The 19,567-nt window shown below is 41.6% G+C and overlaps 1 protein-coding gene across 5 annotated transcripts in view; it reads right to left on the bottom strand.

Moving 5' to 3' along the window:
• CDK13 (cyclin dependent kinase 13) overlaps window positions 1-19,567 on the bottom strand; it is a 121,926-nt gene that overhangs the window by 86,436 nt on the left and 15,923 nt on the right. For all 5 annotated transcript variants that reach the window (XR_016222667.1, XR_016222668.1, XM_017344445.4 and 2 more), the window contains exon 2: window positions 915-1,577. Coding sequence is in view for 3 of the 5 variants with exons in the window: in XM_017344445.4 (XP_017199934.3) it covers window positions 915-1,577 (663 nt within the window). In the remaining 2 variants the exon portion in view is untranslated. The remainder of the gene's footprint in view (window positions 1-914; window positions 1,578-19,567) is intronic.

Genomic DNA, 19,567 nt, shown 5'->3' with positions numbered 1-19,567 from the left:
TTTAAATTACAAAATTTTCATGCTAGCCAAAGTAAGCACATGAAAGACGTTTAATCCATCTGTTTTGAAATTCAATAAAGTCAGTTAGGAAAAGTGTTCATACAGTTGCTTTTTAATAGCAGAGGGGGGGAACATCTCTAAATTCCTCATTAAAAATAAAAATGGTTAAGTGGTATAATACGCAGATAAATCACACAACAGCATAATTTTTCTACCCTAGGAAGAAATATAAGAAATACTGTTATTTTAAGTCTCTCTTACCTTCATCTTCTTAAGAATAAAATGTTTCAAAAGTAAAAAAAGCCATGTCCCCAATATTCAAAACAGAACCTTATTAACATGTTAAAAGAAAGCATAATTACATTAAGAGTTTTCTGTAATTTAATGTGATTATTACCTAATTGCAAGGTAGGCCAAAAAATTAAAAGAATTAAGATATCACCTCCTAGTTTTATAAACTAATAATTAAACTATTACAAATTTCTAATTTATATTATAATAAAGTTTATATAATCTTAAGTGATAAACTCATAAAGCTACTGAAGAAACTTAGAAATAACTGAAATACACATTTATGAGACTTCCGTCACCCAGACTCTCATAAAATGTCCTGTCTCTGCATATACCAAGGAAAACTAAGCCAAGGAGAAAACTGGTATTTCTAATATCCAAGTTCATCCTCAAATATACAGTGCATCCCAAGGCAATAGTAAACTTTTCCTGAACTGCTTAGCAGAAATAGTAATTTTGCCATCTTAAAATCTGCTTCATCTTAAAATGTGCATAATAAATAAAATTCATTCACTTATATTTTTTATGACAGTTTTCTTGGAGGAACTTGGAAAAGTCAAGTCATTTCTCACTTCAGACACATTTTTCTTTAAACAGTTATTGCTCAGTTTTTTCATGCTTACCTATCAGTATCTTTATCTTCAGGCAGCATGGGAGGCAAAGGTAATGGTGGTAAGGTAGAAGTTACTAAAGCCACATGTTGATGCTCCTTCTCCTTGGCTCCTATGCTTGGGGTAAGTGGTTTGGTTTTCTCTTTCACAGCCACCGATTCCTCCTTTGTAGCAGCAGGTTTACTCTCTTTCCCAACTATGACTGTTTTCTTGCTGGCTTTATCTACAATCAAATTATTGTCCACCTTTGTTACCTGAAGAGGTGGCTTTGTTTTTGCCTTTTCACTTTTTAAAGTTCCACCACTTGAGGGAGAAGCTGCATGCTCAGTTTTAAGTTTCTTCACATCCTTCACGTGGTTTGTTTGTGTTGCACTGGCACCAGTTTCTGTGTTCCCCTTCGTAGGTGTGGAAGTGTTGGAGGCTTTGGCAGCTTTGGCAGCAGCCTCAGCAGCTTTTGCCGCTTCTGCAGCTTTTGCCGCTTCTGCAGCTCTTGCTGCCTCTGCAGCTCTTGCTTTTTTGTTCTTATTCAATTCAGCTGCCAGGCTACTCTTCAGAGTTAGTGTGCTAGGAGAAATGCTAGAATGACGACTTCTGGATCTAGACAATCTGTGCCTGCTACGAGATCTTGAATGCCTAGATGAATATGGGCTTCTGCTGCGGGATTTGGCAGACCGTCTGGTAGAAAATAATTAAGATTTAGTTAGTAACTCAGAAAGGTTCAGTTTGAAACAGGCTTTCACAATACTATTTTCTTACTTCTCTAAATCCACCCCACTTCTGTAGTCCCTTCATTACAGTCTCTTGAACCGTCTAAATTAGATTCTGTTTCTTTATATATCTTTGACTGATCTAGTTGTATGTATGTCAGATCTCAACCCCAGATTTTTTGACTTTTAACAGATAGGATAACACAACACAGTAACATACACTCTGGCTAAAAGTTTGCTGAAATTTTAAGGACAAGATAAATGAAGCAAAGAAATTCCTAGGAACCAATAATTAAAATGGACAGAGAGAAACCAAATAATCAGAATTTTTTTGTTTACAGATGACATTAATACATTTGGAGGGAACTATTTAGAAACATTCCTTAATTCTTATATGAAAACAAAATGATGACGTTTAGCATAAACTCAAACAGATTCAACTTCTCCCTCTCTCAAAAACAAGTATGGGGCTGGCACCGTGGCTCAACAGGCTAATCCTCCGCCTTGCAGCGCCGGCACACCGGGTTCTAGTCCCAGTCGGGGCACCGGATTCTGTCCTGGTTGCCCCTCTTCCAGGCCAGCTCTCTGCTGTGGCCAGGGAGTGCAGTGGAGGATGGCCCAAGTCCTTGGGCACTGCACCCCAGGGGAGACCAGGAGAAGTACCTGGCTCCCGCCATCGGATCAGCGCGGTGTGTCGGCCACAGCACGCCGGCCGCGGTGGCCATTTGGAGGGTGAACCAACGGCAAAAGGAAGACCTTTCTCTCTGTCTCACTGACCACTCTGCCTGTCAAAAAAATAATAATAATAAAAATTTTTTAAAAAAATTACTGCATAAAAAAACAAGTATGGGTGCTGGCACTGTGGTGTAGTGGGTAAAGCCACCACCTGCAGGACCAGTATCCCACATGGGTGCCGGTTCCAGTCCTGGCTGCTCCACTTCTGATTCAGCACTCTGCTATGGCCTGAGAAAGCAGCAGAAGATAACCCAAGTCCTTGGGCCCCTGCACCCACATGGGAGACCTTGAAGAAGCTCCTGGCTTCGGATGGGCCCAGGTACCCGCATCACAGCCATCTGAAGAGTGAACCAGAGGATGGACAACTTGTCTCTCTTTCTTTCTCTCTCTGTCTCTGCAACTCTGCCTTTCAAGTAACTAAATAAATCTTAAAAAAACAAACAAAAAAAAACACAAGTATATACTGAAGCCCAATGAGTATCTAACATTGAGCTAATACTTCACAAAACCTCCATATTTTACATAAAAATTTATTTAAGATTATTTTAGAGACACTTGCTTATCATTAAATATTCATACGTACCAATGATTAAAATCACCAGTAAGCTTAGAATTATTCATGGAAATGAGAGGAAACGTTTGGCTAAATGTGAAGTGGGAAATTGGTTCTAAAATAACCCGGATAACTTTAATATAGAACCAAAACAATCATAATATGAAACAGGTGGCTTTAGACTCTGTTGCGTTCAAAACAAGTCTAATGTAAGTCATGATCAGGTATTGATGGGCACAGAAAGGTAAGCAGCAGAAAGAAGAGACTGTCATCTTACCAAAGATAACAGCAGCACAAAAGCCTTAGAAAGCAACTTAAAAAAAAAAAAAAAAAAAAAAAAACCATGATTATCAGTTTCAGACACACAGGGTTCGGTGTTGTGGCATAGCAGGTAAAGCCACCGCCGCTGCCTATGGGGCCGGCGCTATGGCATAGTAGGTTAAATCCCCAGCCTGCAGCATTGGCACCCCATATGGGCACCGGTTCAAGCTCTGGCTGCTCCACTTCCAATCCAGCTCTCTGCTATGGCCTGGGAAAGCAGTAGAAGATGGCCCAAGTGCTTGTTCCCCTGCAGCCTTGTGGGAGTCCTGGAAGAAGCTCCTGGCTTCGGATCAGCTCTGCTCCAGCTGTTGTAGCCATTTGGGGAGTCAATCAGCAGATGGAAGACACCCCTCTGTGTGTGTGTGTGTGTGTGTGTGTGTGTGTGTTTACTTCTCTCTGTAACTCTTTCAAATAACTAAAATACATCTTTAAAAAAAGAAAACCAACTCTTGGGAAAAAAAAATGCCACCGCCTGTAATGCCAGCATCCCATATGGGCACTGGTTCAACTCTCGACTGCTTCACTTCCAATCCAGCTCCCTGCTAATGACCTAGGAAAAGCAGTAGAGATGGCCCAAGTGCTTGGGTCCCTGCACCAATGTGGGAGACTTGGATGAAACCCCTGGCCCCTGCCTTCAGCCTGGCTCAGCCCTAGACATTACAGCTATCTAGGGAGTGAACCAGCAGATGGAAGATAATCAATCTCTGTGTGTGTTTCAAATAAATCTTAAAAAAAAAAAACGAAATGAGAATTTTATACTATTCGATTACTATACCAATTGAATTCTGTATTTCTACAGAAGTTCCTCCCTTATTTCATGTCCTAGTAAACGTAATCTTACACTCAGGTATTGTATTTGCTAATAAACCCCAATAATATACTTATTGATGATAACAAATATGGGTCTCTGCTACCCACGTGGAGACCTCGACTGAGTTCCTGGCTCTGGCTTCTGTCTGGTCCAGCACCAGCTATTGCAAGCATTTAGGAAGTGAACCATGGATGAAAGATTACTTTCTTTCCTCTCTCTCTGCCTCTCAAATAAGTAAAAACTTTTAATCTCCTAATATTTCTAAATTGTTAAATCTACAGTGGACACATTTGCTGTTTCTTGCTTGTTTTAGTTTCCAAGTAGTTACTGGACCTAAGAAGGTAAGAGACCTTTCTAGGTTTCTAAGAAGTTTGCTCAAATTCACAAAAACACAAAGTAGAAGTAGAATAAAAACTAGTTAACGAGCTCATTGTTAATTAGGCTAGTTAATGTTCATTGGAGACAAAGCATTGTGTACTGTTCACTCACCTATACTACATAGTCTAAGAGTCCGGGTCTTCTAAAAATCATCCCTGATTAGCAAACACAAACTCTGTCAAGAACCCACTTCACAACTCCACCAAACTCCAATAAGACCATATTTTCTTGCCGTTTCAGATTTCCTTTACTAGTGAAAACATTCCTTGGGGGCCTCCCTTAATCCATCCTGCCTTTTCAATAATCAAGACATATTCTGTTTCCTTCGAGAACTCTGACTGATCCAGTTATATGCCAGGCCTTAAACTCAATTTTTTTGGCTTTTTAAAAATTTTACTGTATGGGGCCAGTGTTGTAACACCAGTAAGGAACTGGTGTCATATGACACCAGTTCAAGTCCTGGCTGCTCCACTTCTGATCCAGCTCCCTGCCTCCAGGAAAGAGGCAGAAGTCGGCAAAAGTACTTGGATCCTTCCACCCAAGTGGGACCCTGAATGAAATTTCTGGCTTACAGCTTCGGCCTGGCACAGCAGCGACCCCTGAAGCCATGTGGAGAATGAACCAGCAGATGGTATCTCTCTCTCTCTCTCTCTCTGTCTCTGTCTCTGTCTCTCTCCCTCCTTCCCTCCAACTCTGCCTTTCAAATAAATAAATCTTTCTAAAAAATTTTACTATAAAATCCAATCCCTCATTATATAAAATATTACAAACTGCACCATGCAACAGAACTGCCTTAAAAGATAGAAATGTTCTATTAAGCGTGATGTCTAATATAGTAGTCACTATCTACAATATTTTAAGCCTAATTTTTTTGAGAGTTATCTATTTATTTATTTGAAAGGCACAGTCACATAGACAGCAATTTTCCATCTGTTGGTTCACTCCCCAAATGGCCCCAATAGCTAGGATTGGCCCAGGTCAAAGACTGGAGTCAGGAGCTTCTTCCGGGTCTTCAACCTACGTTCAGGGGCCCAAGGATTTGGGCCATCTTCTGCTGCTCTCCGAGGAGCACTAGGCAAGGAGCTGGATCAGAAGTGAAGCAGTCAGGACTTGAAAAAGTACCCACATAGCATACAGGCGCTTAATCCCCTATGCCACAACACAAGCCCCATAAGCCTCCCTTTTTCACATACTAACAGTAGCTGTGTCCATTTTAAAAACCTTTTTTTTTTTTTTTTGAGAGGCAGAGTGGATAGTGAGAGAGAGAGACAGAGAGAAAGGTCCTCCTTTAGCCATTGGTTCACCCCACAATGGCCGCCACGGCTGGCGCGCTGTGGCCGGCGCGCCGTGCTGATCCGAAGGCAGGAGCCAGGTGCTTCTCCTGGTCTCCCCTGGGGTGCAGGGCCCAAGCACTTGGGCCATCCTCCACTGCACTCCCTGGCCACAGCAGAGAGCTGGCCTGGAAGAGGGGCAACTGGGAAAGAATCCGGCGCCCTGACCGGGACTAGAACCCAGTGTGCCAGCGCCACTAGGTGGAGGATTAGCCTATTGAGCCGCCACAGCGCCGGCCAAAAACCTGTTCTTAACCACTCAAAAAGCTATCAAAATGCTTCCCAAACTCAAAAATACTATATAAAGTGCTATTACTTTTTCAAAAACCTATCTCTCAGCCATGCTCTCAGCACTTCTTAGTCAAAATGCTAAATGTTCCTGTGAACACTTTCATATGGTATTATAACTGCCCTATTAACCACAGCATTATGGTAGCCCCTTAATTTCCTTATTTCTTATCTGCTACTACCCTATCTAATCCATATTACTTAACTTGTAACACTATTCCCACCATGTCCAACAGCACCTGAAATTAAGACATGCAAAATGGACACACTTTCTTTTAGTACCTATTTTTTGCCATTCTCTATTTTTCTTTAATTTTTATTATCTTTTATTTGAAAGAGACAGTGAGAGAGAGAAAGAGAGAGTCCAAACATACTTTCCCACTTGCTGATTCATTCCCCACATGCCTGCAATGGTAAAGGGTAGGCCAAGGCCAAACCTGGGAGCTGGGAACACAATCAAAGTCTCCCACTCTTTATGGATGGTGAAAACCCAATTACTTGAGCCATCACCACTGCCTCCCATGGTCTGTGCTGGCAGGAAGCTGGGGTAAGGAGCTCTAGTCAGGAATGGAACACAAGCTCTCCAATGTGGGACACAAGCATCTTAACTGCTGGTTTAAACATCAAGTCCCTCTCTTTTTAATTTTATTGTTCTCCCTGCATTTATCCAGGCTAGAAATCTTAGTTTCCTAGTGCCCATACCAAAACTTATCAGTTATCTCATTCTATCCATTCTAATATTCCCTTCCATACTCTTTGAATGTATCCTATCCCTGCTGTAAGAGAACACCATAAACTTAGCACTTAGAACACAAAAGCACTATCTTAGAGAGATCAAAAGTCCAAAATCAGTTTTAGTCAACTGTTCAAACAAATCAATGTTCAAAGTTTTATTCCTTCCAGATTCTCTTGGATGAACCTTGCTTTTCCTACCTCCACAGGCTGACACATGGTCCCATACCTCAAGTCTCTGCTTCCATCCCATTTTTTTCTTTCTCTGTGCTTCATCACATAGTGTTTCTGAGATGAACCTACAGCCTCGCTTTTAGAAACTTTTGATCACACAGGACCCATCTAGGTAATCCAAGGTAATCTCTGCATCTTAAGACCCTTAATTCTATCACACCTACAAAATTCCTCTTGCTAAGTAATCACATTCACAGGTACCAATGATTAAGACATGGACAGCTCTGAGGAGCTAATATTCAGCCTATTAAATCTTCCTCATCTATTCTCAAGGCAATTGCTCTATTATACCTCATTAACTCTACCAAAGGCTACCGTATCATTTTTAAAATAACTGATTTCTTTATATCTAGTCTCTCCCTGCTTCAATTATTTCTAGACACCATAACCAAATTAATCCTGACTGATCAGTAATAAGTAATAGTCACATGTCCAAATTCTCTCACTTCCACCTCTCCTGTTCTAAACCTTCACAACTATTCAAGCTCACAACCCCATCCCCAAGATTATCAGATGAGTCTCTTGAAGGCAAACAATCTGTATGTTACATTCTACTTCATCTCTGTGTTCTTCCCATCTAAGGTTTACTCCTCTATCATGCTACTGATCACAAACTCCTGAGAATCTAACTTCACAGTGTGGACCACAGATGGGCATCATTAGCATCACTTAAGAGCATGTCAGAAACCTGGTATCTAAGGCCCCATCCACAGCTAGCAAATCAGAATCTCCACTTGATCAAGTTAGAGATAATATTAGGCACCTCTAGAACTATGAGTGGCCAAATTCCATTACCTGTGATGTTAACCCTTTGCTGCCCAGCTATTTCCCCTCAAACAATAAGTCACTCTAGCCTCCAAGATTTTTAAAACAGACAAGTGGGGCCAGTGCTGTAGTATAGCGAGTAAAGCAGTCACCTGCAGTGTTGGCATCTCATATGGGCGACAGTTCGTGACCTCGCTGCTCCACTTCTGATACAGCTCTCTGCTATGGCCTGAGAAAGCAGTAGATGATGACCCAAGTCCTTGGGCCCCTGCACCAGTGTGGGAGACCCAGAAGAAGCTCCTGGCTTCAGATCGGCATAGCTCCGGCCATTGTGGCCAACTGGGAAGTGAATCAGCAGATGGAAGACCTCTCTCTCTCTCTCTCTCTCTCTCTCTCTCTCTCTCTCTCTCTCTCTCTCTCTCTGCCTCTCCGTAACTCTGCCTTTCAAATAAAATAAATAAATAAATAATCAGATAAGAAAAAAAAAGGAGGGCAGTAAATGATGATACTTTGATGCTTTCTATCATTCCAGTTACAGTCAAATTCTCATTCCTGTACATAACCCTCAAACCAATTCAAACAAGTTTATATCCTCAGTGAAATTACCAAGGTGATCCATATAGGCACTCCCTTTCAAAAACAAAAAAACTGTCTGTGATGATCATCTTGACCACACCCTTAAAAACAATTCCTAACCAGTTTTTTTTTTCTTCTACGACTATTTCTGTCTCTTACAGGTCTTCTTCACTACACTCATTCTCCTACAATAACGTAATTTATGCTTATGTATGGCTTAAATGGTCCCAACAACACAATTCACCTTCAACACAACAGAGCTAAAACTATTAAGTTACTTGTTCAAATCTACGCTCTTTCTTCTTAGATATGCCCTATTCTCAGGGTTGGCGCTATGGCTCAGCGGGTTAATGTTCTGGCCTGAAGCGCTGGCATCCCATATGGGCGCCAGTTCGAGACCCGGGTGCTCCACATCCAATCCATCTCTCTGCTATAGCCTGGAAGGCAGTAGATATGGCCCAAGTCCTTGGGCCCCTGCACCTGCATGGGAGCCCTGGAAGAAGCTCCTGGCTCCTGGCTTTGGATCGGCGCAGCTCCGGCCGTTGTGGCCAATTGGGGAGTAAACCATCAAATGGAAGACTTTCTCTCTCTCTCTCTCTCTCTCTCTCCCTCTCCCTCTCCCTCTCCCTCTCTGCCTCTCCTCTCTCTGTGTAACTCTGACTTTCGAATAAATAAATAAATCTTTAAATATATATATATATACCCTAGTCTCATGCAATGGCACCACTAAAATAGCAGAAAATTATTCTACATTCCACATGGTCCCTTGAATCCTTTCTCCCATATCTAATATCTAATTCATCTCCAGTTCCTACCTACTCTATATCTTAAGCATCTCTCCAGTTTTCTGGACTCCTGACTACCATAGCTACTACGCCACATTAGGTCCTATATTATCATTCATTTGACCCAGTTCAATAGTCTCCATACCAGGTATAAAATCTCCTTCTCCTGAATAATCTACCTGAATAATAATCATTTATTCCTCTACCAAAACTATGCAACCTTAAGGTGCATACAAAGTTGTGTCCAGCCAAAATGAAACACATGAAGTTAGATCTATACTATTTCTCTCACAGTCCCATCTTCATTTCCTTCATCTGTAAACAAAGGGATACTTCATATCTCATTACACCTACTACCTTTATACAGCTTTCTCTTATTGAGTCAAGAAGTTAGAAATGTCCTTTGTACTATGACCCCACCTTGTTTGTATCTCATTAGCATAAAAATAATTAGATAAACTATCTACCTTTCCCAAATAAATTAAGATTTTTATCTTCAGTCTTGACCTCCAGCACAAACCTGACAAGGGCAGATGCTCAAATAATATTTGTACAATTAAATACAAAGGTGATTGTATTCCTACTGAATAGAATTCATCTTTTTGTTTGTTAAAAGATTTTACTTATTCATTTGAAACACAGAGTTACCGAGTGGTAGAGCCAGAAAGAGAGAGAGGAAAAGAGGTCTTCCATCTGATGGTTCACTCCAAATGGCCAGAAGAGCTTCTTCCAAGTCTCCCACATGGGTGCAGAGGCCTAAGTAAGGACTTGTGCCATCTTCTATTGCTTTCCCAGAACATAGCAGAGAGCTAGATGGGAACTGGAGCAGCCAGGACTTAAACCGGCGCCCATATGGGATGCCTGCGCTGCAGGCGTCGGCTTTACCTGCTACACCACAGCGTCAGCCCCTAGAATTCACCTTCTTAGCTTAACATCAAAGTACCATATGATCTGTCTTGACCTAACACACCTTTCTTTATCAAATCTTGAGTTTTCCTGTTGCTTCCATGCCTATTCTGTTCTCACACAAATTTGCTTATTGAGAATGTCTCTTCCCCTCCATCTTTTATTTTATCATCCATATTTCAAGGCCTAGTTCAAGACTCTTTCCATCTTCTTAAAGCCTTACCACCAACTCCAACCCAGTTCCCTTTACTTTGAATCTATCACACTTTATCTGAACCCTTTTTACAGTCCACTGTATTAGTCTTAACTTCACATTGTCTAATTGACTGTATCCCCTCTGAGGAGCAGAAATAAGGTACAACTTTTTTTTTTTAATCATTCCACAATCCTTAGCAATACGCCAGAGATAGCAGTCTTATTTAATAAACACTGAACTTCACAATGCACAAAACCCATTAAGAGGAATTCTTCACTAGCCTTGCTCTTCACTACAACTGAGGTATAGATGGGGGACCCAAGATAAAGAGAATTAAGTAATCTACTTAGAGGTCAACAACTGGTAGAGTCAATAGTCAAAAGCCCAAGTCTTCTAATTAAAAGCCAGCCATGGTAGGGGCCAGCATTGTGGCACAGTGGGTAAAGCCACCAGCTGTGACACCAGCATCCCATATGGGTGCTGGTTTGTGCAGCGGCTGCTACACTTCCAATACAGCTCCCTGTTAATGGCCTGGGAAAAAACAAGTGTTTGGACCCCTGCTACCCTTGTGGGAGACCCAGATGAAGCACCTGACTTTGCATGGCCATCTGGAGAGTGAAACTCCTTCTCTCTGTAACGCTTTCAAAATAAAGTAAATAAATAAATAAGCCACTATTTTACTGCTAATACAGAATACTATCTCTTTCCCTTCTATTTATTCGATTTTTATCTATCTGTCTTAGATTAAACTGAAGTCTGATATCTTCTGCCACAGCATCATTTGCTAAAGTCACATAGCATTTGTCACACACTGCATTGTATTTTATGTCTCTTTTAAATATACATTGGATTATGTATATGCCCTTGCCTAAAACTCTCCAATAGTTTCCCACTACATTTAGATGAAAGATAACTCTATTGTGACCCACAAAACCTAAACTGTCAAAAAAAAAAAAAAAAAAAAAAAAACCTAAACTGCCTCCCATCTTTACTGCACCTTCATTCTCTCGCTAGGTTCCACCACAATGGCCACTTTCCTGATCCTTCAAAAGTTAAGCTTCTTCCTGACTTGGTGTCTTAGCATCTACCATTTTCTTTTCTGGAATACTTAGATTACCACATGGCTGGCTCCTCATCATTCCAATATTAATGCATATATTTTCCACCATAAACCTGCTGAAATGTTTCTTCAGGTATAACAGAATACTTCATCAAAATGTTCATGGAAAATCAAATTGAAAGATAAGTTCAGGTGTGGGTGTTTGGCCCAAAAAGATGCTCCTGTCTCTTATCAGAGTACCTGGATTTGATTCTTGCCTCCTAATTCAAAGGCATTGGGAGTGGATCAATGGACAGGAGCTCTCTGTCCATCTCTCTGTCTCTCTGCCTCTCAAACAAATGAACAAAACCCAAAAAAAATTTAAATACGAGCTTATTTTGGTGTAAAAATTGAAACCCATGCATAGTATTTTGCCAACATGCCTTTTACAAACCCCACAGTTGCATGATTTTAAAATGATGTATGCATTTTGAAATTCTGACAACAAAATAAACTTAATTCCATTTTACTTTGAACTTCCTAAAGTACTCTCATATATGAGGAAAGCAGTGTGGCAAAATGTTACACACACATAATGGTTCCAATTTTAGTATATGTGCTGCCGAAGCGAGCACCACACAAACAATCGAACAGGAGACTTGCCAGCACTGTAGCATAGTAGGCTAAGCCTCTGCCTGGGGCACCGGCACCCCATATGGGGGCCAGTTCCTATCCTGGTTGTTCTTCTTCCAATAGAACTCTCTGCTATGGCCTGGGCCTCTGCACCCACATGGGAGACCGGGAAGCTCCTGGCCCTTGATCAGCCCAGCTCCAGCTGTTGTGGCCATTTGGTGAGTGAACCAGCAGACAGAAGACCTTTCTCTCTGTCTCTCCCTCTCTGTCTGTAACTCTACCTCTCAAACAAATAAATAAAATCTTTAAAAGAAAAAGAGAGATAGGGAGGGAGGGAGAGAGAAAGGGAGGGAGGGAGGGAGAAAGAGAAGATGTCCTCTTTACGTGGCCTCTACTATAATAGTTATGTAGAGGGGATAAACCAAGGTATTCCCAAAAAATTTTTTCACACCAAAATTTAAGATTTTAAAGGGGGCTGGCGCCGCGGCTCAACAGGCTAACCCTCCACCTAGCGGCACTGGCACACCAGGTTCTAGTCCCGGTCAGGGCGCCGGATTCTGTCCCGGTTGCCCCCCTTCCAGGCCAGCTCTCTGCTATGGCCCAGGAGTGCAGTGGAGGATGGCCCAAGTGCTTGGGTCCTGCACCCCATAGGAGACCAGGAGAAGTACCTGGCTCCTGCCATCGGATCAGCGTGGTGCACCAGCCGCAGCGCACCAGCCGCAGTGGCCATTGGAGGGTGAACCAACGGCAAAGGAAGACCTTTCTCTCTGTCTCTCTCTCTCACTGTCCACTCTGTCAAAAAAAAAAAAAATTAAAAACAAAGATTTTAAAGGGAAAAAGCATTTATTTCTTATTAAAAAATAAAATGAGGAATTCATGAAAAATCAGCAACTACATTTTGTAGAAACAGACTGAATGCTTTCTCTCCATAATCAGGAGAAAGACAAGGAAATCCATTCTTGGCAATTCTATTCAACACTGTCCTTAAAGTTCTAGCCACTGCAATTAGGCAAGGAAAAAAAGGAAGAATCCAGACTGAAAAGAAGCAAAACTATCTCTCTTTTCTGACGACATAATTTTTTTTAATTTACTTACTTACTTATTTATTTATTTATGTGAAAGGCAGAGTTACAAAGAGAAAAGTAGAGACAGACAGAGATCTTCCATCTGGTGGTTCACTCCCCAAATGGCCACAGTGGCTGGGGCTGGGCTTGGATAAAGCCAGGAGCCAGGAGCTTTTTCCGGGACTTTCATGTTGTACAGAGGCCCAGGCACTTGGGCCATCTTCCACTGCTTTCCCAGGTACATCAGCAAGGAGTTGGATAGAAGTGGAGCACCTGAGACTCAAACCAATGCCCATACAGGATGCCAGCGTTGCAGGTGGCAGCCTAACCCACTATGTCACAACACTGGCCCCAGATGGCACAATCTTATATAGAAAAAATTCTGAGGAATTAATTCACTAAAATAAAAACACCAAAACAGAACTATTAGATGAGTCAATAAAGTGCAGGATACACAATCAATTTAGAAATATTCATTACAGTTCTAAACACTAGCAATGAATAATCAAAATGGAGGTAAGAAAATAATCCCCATTAAAATGCCCTTATATAGTATGAAATAATTATGAATTTAGTAAAAGAAATGTGAGGTTGTACCCTGAAAACTACAAAACATGCTGAAAGATATTAAGAAAAACCTAAATAAAGTGAAAGACATCCCATTTTCCTCTATTATAAAGAATAATATTGTTAAAATGGCAATAACTCCCTAAAATGATCAATAAATTCAATGTACTCTGCATCAAAATCAAGATGCCTTTTTTGTACTACTAGGGAAGTTGACCGTAAAACTCATACATAAGTACAAAAAACCTACAGTCAAAACAATCTTTAAAAAGAATTAAGTTCGGGCCGGCACCGCGGCTCAATAGGCTAATCCTCCACCTGCAGCGCCAGCACCCTGGATTCTAGTCCCGGTTGGGGCGCCGGATTCTGTCCTGGTTGCCCCTCTTCCAGGCCAGCTCTCTGCTGTGGCCTGGGAGTGCAGTGGAGAGTGGCCCAAGTGCTTGGGCCCTGCACCCCATGGGAGACCAGGAGAAGCACCTGGCTCCTGCCATCAGATAAGCGTGGTGCGCCGGCCGCAGTGGCCATTTGGAGGGTGAACCAATGGCAAAGGAAGTCCTTTCTCTATGTCTCTCTGTCTCACTGTCTAACTCTGCCTGTCAATCAATCAATCAACCAATCAATCTTTAAAAAATATTAAGTTCAGGGGCCAGTGGTGCAGTGGGTAAAGCCATCACCATAAGAGCACCAGTTCCAATGCTGGCAGTTCCACTTCCAATCCAGTTCCCTACTGATGGCTTGGGAAAAGCAGCAGAAGATGGTCCAAGTCCTTGGGCCTTTGCCACCCATGTTGGAGACCCTGAGGAGGCTCCTGGCTCCTGGCTTCAGCCTGGCCTAGCCTTGGCCATTGTGGCCATCTGGTGAACGAACCAACAGATGGAAGATCTCTCTCTGCCTGTCCCTCTCTCTGTGTAGCTCTTTCAAATAAATAAATAAATCTTTTAAAAAAATTAAGTTCAGAGATTCTCACTTCTTGATTTCGAAAATTACTACAAATTTCAAAGTAAGCAAAACTGTATGATAAGGATAAAGGTAAAAGTCAATGGAATAGAAATGAAAACCCAGAAGTAATTCCTCACATTTATGGTCAGCTGATTTTTTTTTTTTTGACAGGCAGAGTTAGACAGCGAGAGAGAGAGACAGAGAGAGTTAGAGACAGTTAAAGAGAGAACGAGAGAAAGGTCTTCCTTCCATTGGTTACTCCCCCAATGGCCGCTACAGCCGGTGCTGTGCCAATCCGAAGCCAGGAGCTGGGTGCTTCCTCCTGGTCTCCCATACGGCTGCAGGGACTCAAGTACTTGGACCATCCTCTGCTGCCCTCCCGGGCCACAGCAGAGAGCTGTACTGGAAGAGGAGCAACCAGGACTAGTACCCAGCGCCTCAACCAGGACTAGAACCCGGGGTGCCAGCGCCGCAGGTGGAGGATTAGCCAAGTGAGCCACGGTGCCTGGCCCGGTCAGCTGATTCTCAACCATGTGTCAAAACAACCCAATTTAGGAAAAAACAGTCTTTTTAACAAATTGTACCAGGACATCTGTATATGGACAAACAAAAGAATGAAGTTAAGACCCCTTTCTCAGGGTCAGCTCTGTGGCGCAGCAGGTTAAAGCCCTGGCCTGAAGCGCCAGCATCCCATATGGGCACTGGTTCTAGTCCCAGCTGCTCCTCTTGCTATCCAGCTCTCTGCTACGGCTTGGGATAGCAGTGGAAGATGGCCCAAGTCACTGGGCCCCGGCTTCTGATTAGGAGATGCTGAAGAAGCTCCTGGCTCCTGGCTTGGGATCGGCACAGCTCCAGCCGTTGCAGCCTTCTGGGGAGTGAACCAGTGGATGGAAGACCTCTCTCTCTGTCTCTGCCTCTCTCTGTAACTCTGTATTTCAAATAAATTTAAAAATTTTTTAATGTTAGATACAAAAAGTAACTAACTCAAAATGTGCAAAGTAAGAGTGAAAACTGTAAAATCTTTAAAGAAAATACAGACTAAATCTCTCTGACCATAGGATTAGGCAAAACTTTCTAATACATGACACCAAAAGCATAAGCAATAAAATTAACTGGACTTCATTGAAATAAGAACCCTTGCTTTAAAATGGAGCCATCAACAAAGTGATAAAATGAAATTATTTACAAATCATATACCTGATAAGGGAAAATACAGTCATGTGTTGCTTAACAATGGAGATGGAATCTGAGAAGTGCATTTTTAGGTGATTTTTATCATGCAAACAATATAGTATATTTACACAAGCTAAAACAGCTTTGATGTCACTAAATGATATAATCTTATGGATCACCCCATTGTATATATGATACATCATTGACCAAAACATCATTTTGCAACACTTGGTTATATACAGAACTCTTGACTCAACAATAAAAGGCCAAGCCAATTTAAAAATGCACAAAGAAGGCTGGCACTGTGGTGTAATGCACTAGGCTATGCCTGCGGTGCTGCAACCCATATGGGTGCCAGTTCTGGTCCCAGCTGCTCCTTTCCAATCCAGCTCTCTGCTATGGCCTGGGAAGGCAGAAGATAGCCCAAGTGCTTGGGCCCCTGTACCTGCATGGGATACCTGGAAGAAGCTCTTGGCTATGGATTGGCTCAGCTTCAGCTTTTGCAGCCATCTGGGGACTGAACCAGCAGACTGGAAGAAGACCTTTCTCTGTCTCTCCTTTTCTCTGTCTGTAACTCTATCTCTTAAGTAAAATAAAATAAAATCTTAAAACAAAATGCACTAGGAGTTTGAATACACCTTTCTGAAAAAAAGAGAAATACACCTTTCTCAAAAAAGAAAAACAGTCAAAAACATATAAAAAGATGCACAACTACATTTAGTCATTACAGAAATGCAAATCAAACCACAATAAGATGCCATTTCAAACACCAAGATGGTTTTAATCAAAAAAACAATTTTTGTTGATGATGTAGAATAGTTGGAATCTTCATACACTGCTATTGCTATGTATGCAGTCATTTTAGAAAGTAGTATTGGGGCCAGCACTGTGGCCTAGCAGGTAAAGCCACTGCCTGCAGTGCCAGCATACCATACGGTCACCGGTTCTAGTCCCGGCTGCTCCACTTTCGACCCAGCTCTCTGCTATGGCCTGGGAAAGCAGTAGAATATGGCCCAACTACTTTATTTTTGAAGGCTCCCTTCAAAACATGTCACATTTACATAGAAATAAAACATATGACAAGAATAGTACAAAAGGTGAGTAAGGTAGGTGAGTGGGCATCTTGTCCATATCCCATATCAGAATGTCTCAGTTCCTTACCTAGCTCTGCTCCTGACTTCAACTTCCTACTAACATGGAAGACAGCAGGAAGGCAGCAATGCTGGCTCAAGCAGTCGGGTCCCCTCACATGTAAGACTGGGACTGAGTCCCTGACTCCCAGCTTTGGTTCCAAAGCAGAGCCACTGTAGTCATTTGGGAAGCGAAACAGTGGATGGGAGCACTCTCACATGTGGTCTCATTCTCTCTCTCTCTCTCTCTCTCTCTCTCATAAATAAATAAATAAATAAATAGGGATAAGCAAATGTTCAACAGACTTTCTCCTCTACACAATAAGAAGGATTAAAAGAGAACTGAAAGAGAAAAAAACTTCCTCCTTCAAATGAAAAATGGAGGGACCAGTGTTGTGGCATAGCAGGTTAAGCCTCCGCCTACAATGCATCCCATGTAGGTGGCCAGTTCAAGACCTGGCTGCTCCATTTCCAATCCAGCTCCCTGCTAATGTGCATAGGAAAGCAGCAGATGATGTCCCAAGTCCTTGGGTCCCTGCACCCCCGTGGGAGACCCAGAAGAAGCCTTCCACCTGGCCCAGCGATGGCCAATGTGGCCATTTGGGGAGTGAACAGATGGAAGATCCCTGTCTGTCCTTCTCTCTCTGTAACAATGCCTTTCAAATAAATATGGAAGTGCACTATTGTAATGTTGCATTACACATGAAAACAGAGTGGTAAATTAAAGAGGTATAGTATAAAGCCAAGGAGAAAATCTTTGTGACTATGAATTAAGCAAAAAAAATTTTGATACAAAAAACTGAATCATACAAAAACTGCTAAACTGAGTTTCAGAAAAATTTTAAAACTTTCGCTCACAAAATTAGTATTATGGAAAATGAGCCAGACTGAGATAACATTTGCAAAATATACATATCTATACTCAGAATACGTACAAAACTATTACTATTCAATTCATAAAGGATATGGACAAAACTTTTTGGAAACATTTAAAAGCCATGAAGAGTTGGGGGTGGGTCTGTGGCACACAGGTTAAACTTCCACCTGCAGTGCCAGCAACCCATACAGGCACCGATTAGAGTCCCGGCTGCTCCATTTCTGATCCAGCTCCCTGCTAATGTGCCTGGAAAAGCAGCGGAGCATTCTGTTGCAGCTGTTTGGGGAGTGAACCAGCAGATGGAAGACCTCTCTCTCTGTCTCTACCTCTAACTCTTTCAAATAAATAAAATAAATCTTTAAAAAAAAAAAAAAAAAAAAAAAAGCTGGGGCCTGTGCTGTGGCACAGCAGGTTAAAGCCCTGGCCTGAAGCACCGGCATCCCATACGGGCTGCTCCTCTTCCGATCCAGCTCTAAGCTATGGCCTGGGGTAACAGCAGAGGATGTCCTGGGTCCTTAGGCCCCTGCACACCCGTGGAAGACCCAGAGGAAGCTCCTGGCTCCTGGCTTCGGATCAGTAAACTCCGGCCGTGTGGCCATCTGGAGCGTGAACCAGTGGATGGAAGACCTCTCTCTCTGTCTCTACATCTCTCTGTAACTCTTTCAATATTTAAAATAAATCTTAAAAAAAAAAAAAAAAAAAAAGCCATGAAGAGCTACAAGCACATGAAAAGATGCTCAACATTATTACTTACTGGGGAACTGCAAAACAAAACTACACTAAGATATCACTAAACATTCATTAGAATGGCTAAAATCAAAGACTGACAAAAAATGAAGTCTTAGGATATGAAGTGTCATACATTACTGATACAAAAGTAAAATGGCTCAGCCATTTTAACTGGGAAACAGTTTGCCACTTTAGAAACCCATATTCACCTACCACATAACACTGCAATCTCACTCCTAATTTACTCAAGACAAACAAAAACAAAAGACCTTCAGAAACTTTAGCCAAAGACTAAAGATTTAAATTTAAATATAAGACCTGAAATTTTAAAACTCCTCAAATAAAACATAGATGAAAAGCTCCATGACATTGGTCTGGGTGAAGATTTCTTAGTGATGATACCACAGGCAACTAAAGCAACAGCAAATGAAATCACATCAAACTAAAAAGTTTCTGCATGCACAGGAAACAACAGAGTGAAGAACTAATCCACAGTCTGGGGGAAAACATTTGCAAACATCTGGTAAGGAGGTAATATCCAAAATACATAAGAAACGCAAACAACTCAAGAGAAAAAAAATGTTTAAGTGTGCAAAGGATCTAGACAGACACTTCTCAGATGGTATACAAATGGCCAACGCTCATCGCTAATGACCCGGGGAATGCAAATTAAAACCACAATAGATATACCACATACCTAGTATCAAAAAAGAAGAAAGATAAATGTTGGTGAGAATGTGAAGAAAAGGAAACCCTTGTGCACTACTGATGCAGATGTAAATTATTACAATCATTATGGAAACCAGCATGGAGTTTTTAAAAAAATAAAATAAAATAAAAACAGAATCTCTATATGATCCAGCAATCCCACTCCTGGGAACATATCCAAAGGAAATGAAATCAATATTCCATACTCACTACAGCATTCTTCACAATACCTAAGATAGGGAAGCAACCTAACTGTCCATCATCAAATAGCAGATTTAAAAAATGAAATACTATTCAGCCTTTAAAAAGAAGTAAAATCTGTAAAATTACAACATAGATGAATCTGGAGGACATTATCCTAAGTGAAATAAGCCAGGCACAGAAAGACAAATACCATATGATCTCACCAATACGCAGAAGCCTAAAAAACCAAGTTTAACTTTTGAGAACTTGAGAACTTGTTACAACATCAACAGAAGTAGAGAGTA

Source organism: Oryctolagus cuniculus, chromosome 16 (assembly GCF_051225735.1).
Source record: "Oryctolagus cuniculus isolate XC-2025 breed Fujian yellow rabbit chromosome 16, ASM5122573v1, whole genome shotgun sequence".
Taxonomy (NCBI): domain Eukaryota; kingdom Metazoa; phylum Chordata; class Mammalia; order Lagomorpha; family Leporidae; genus Oryctolagus; species Oryctolagus cuniculus.
This window is presented reverse-complemented; position numbering and strand designations above follow the sequence as displayed.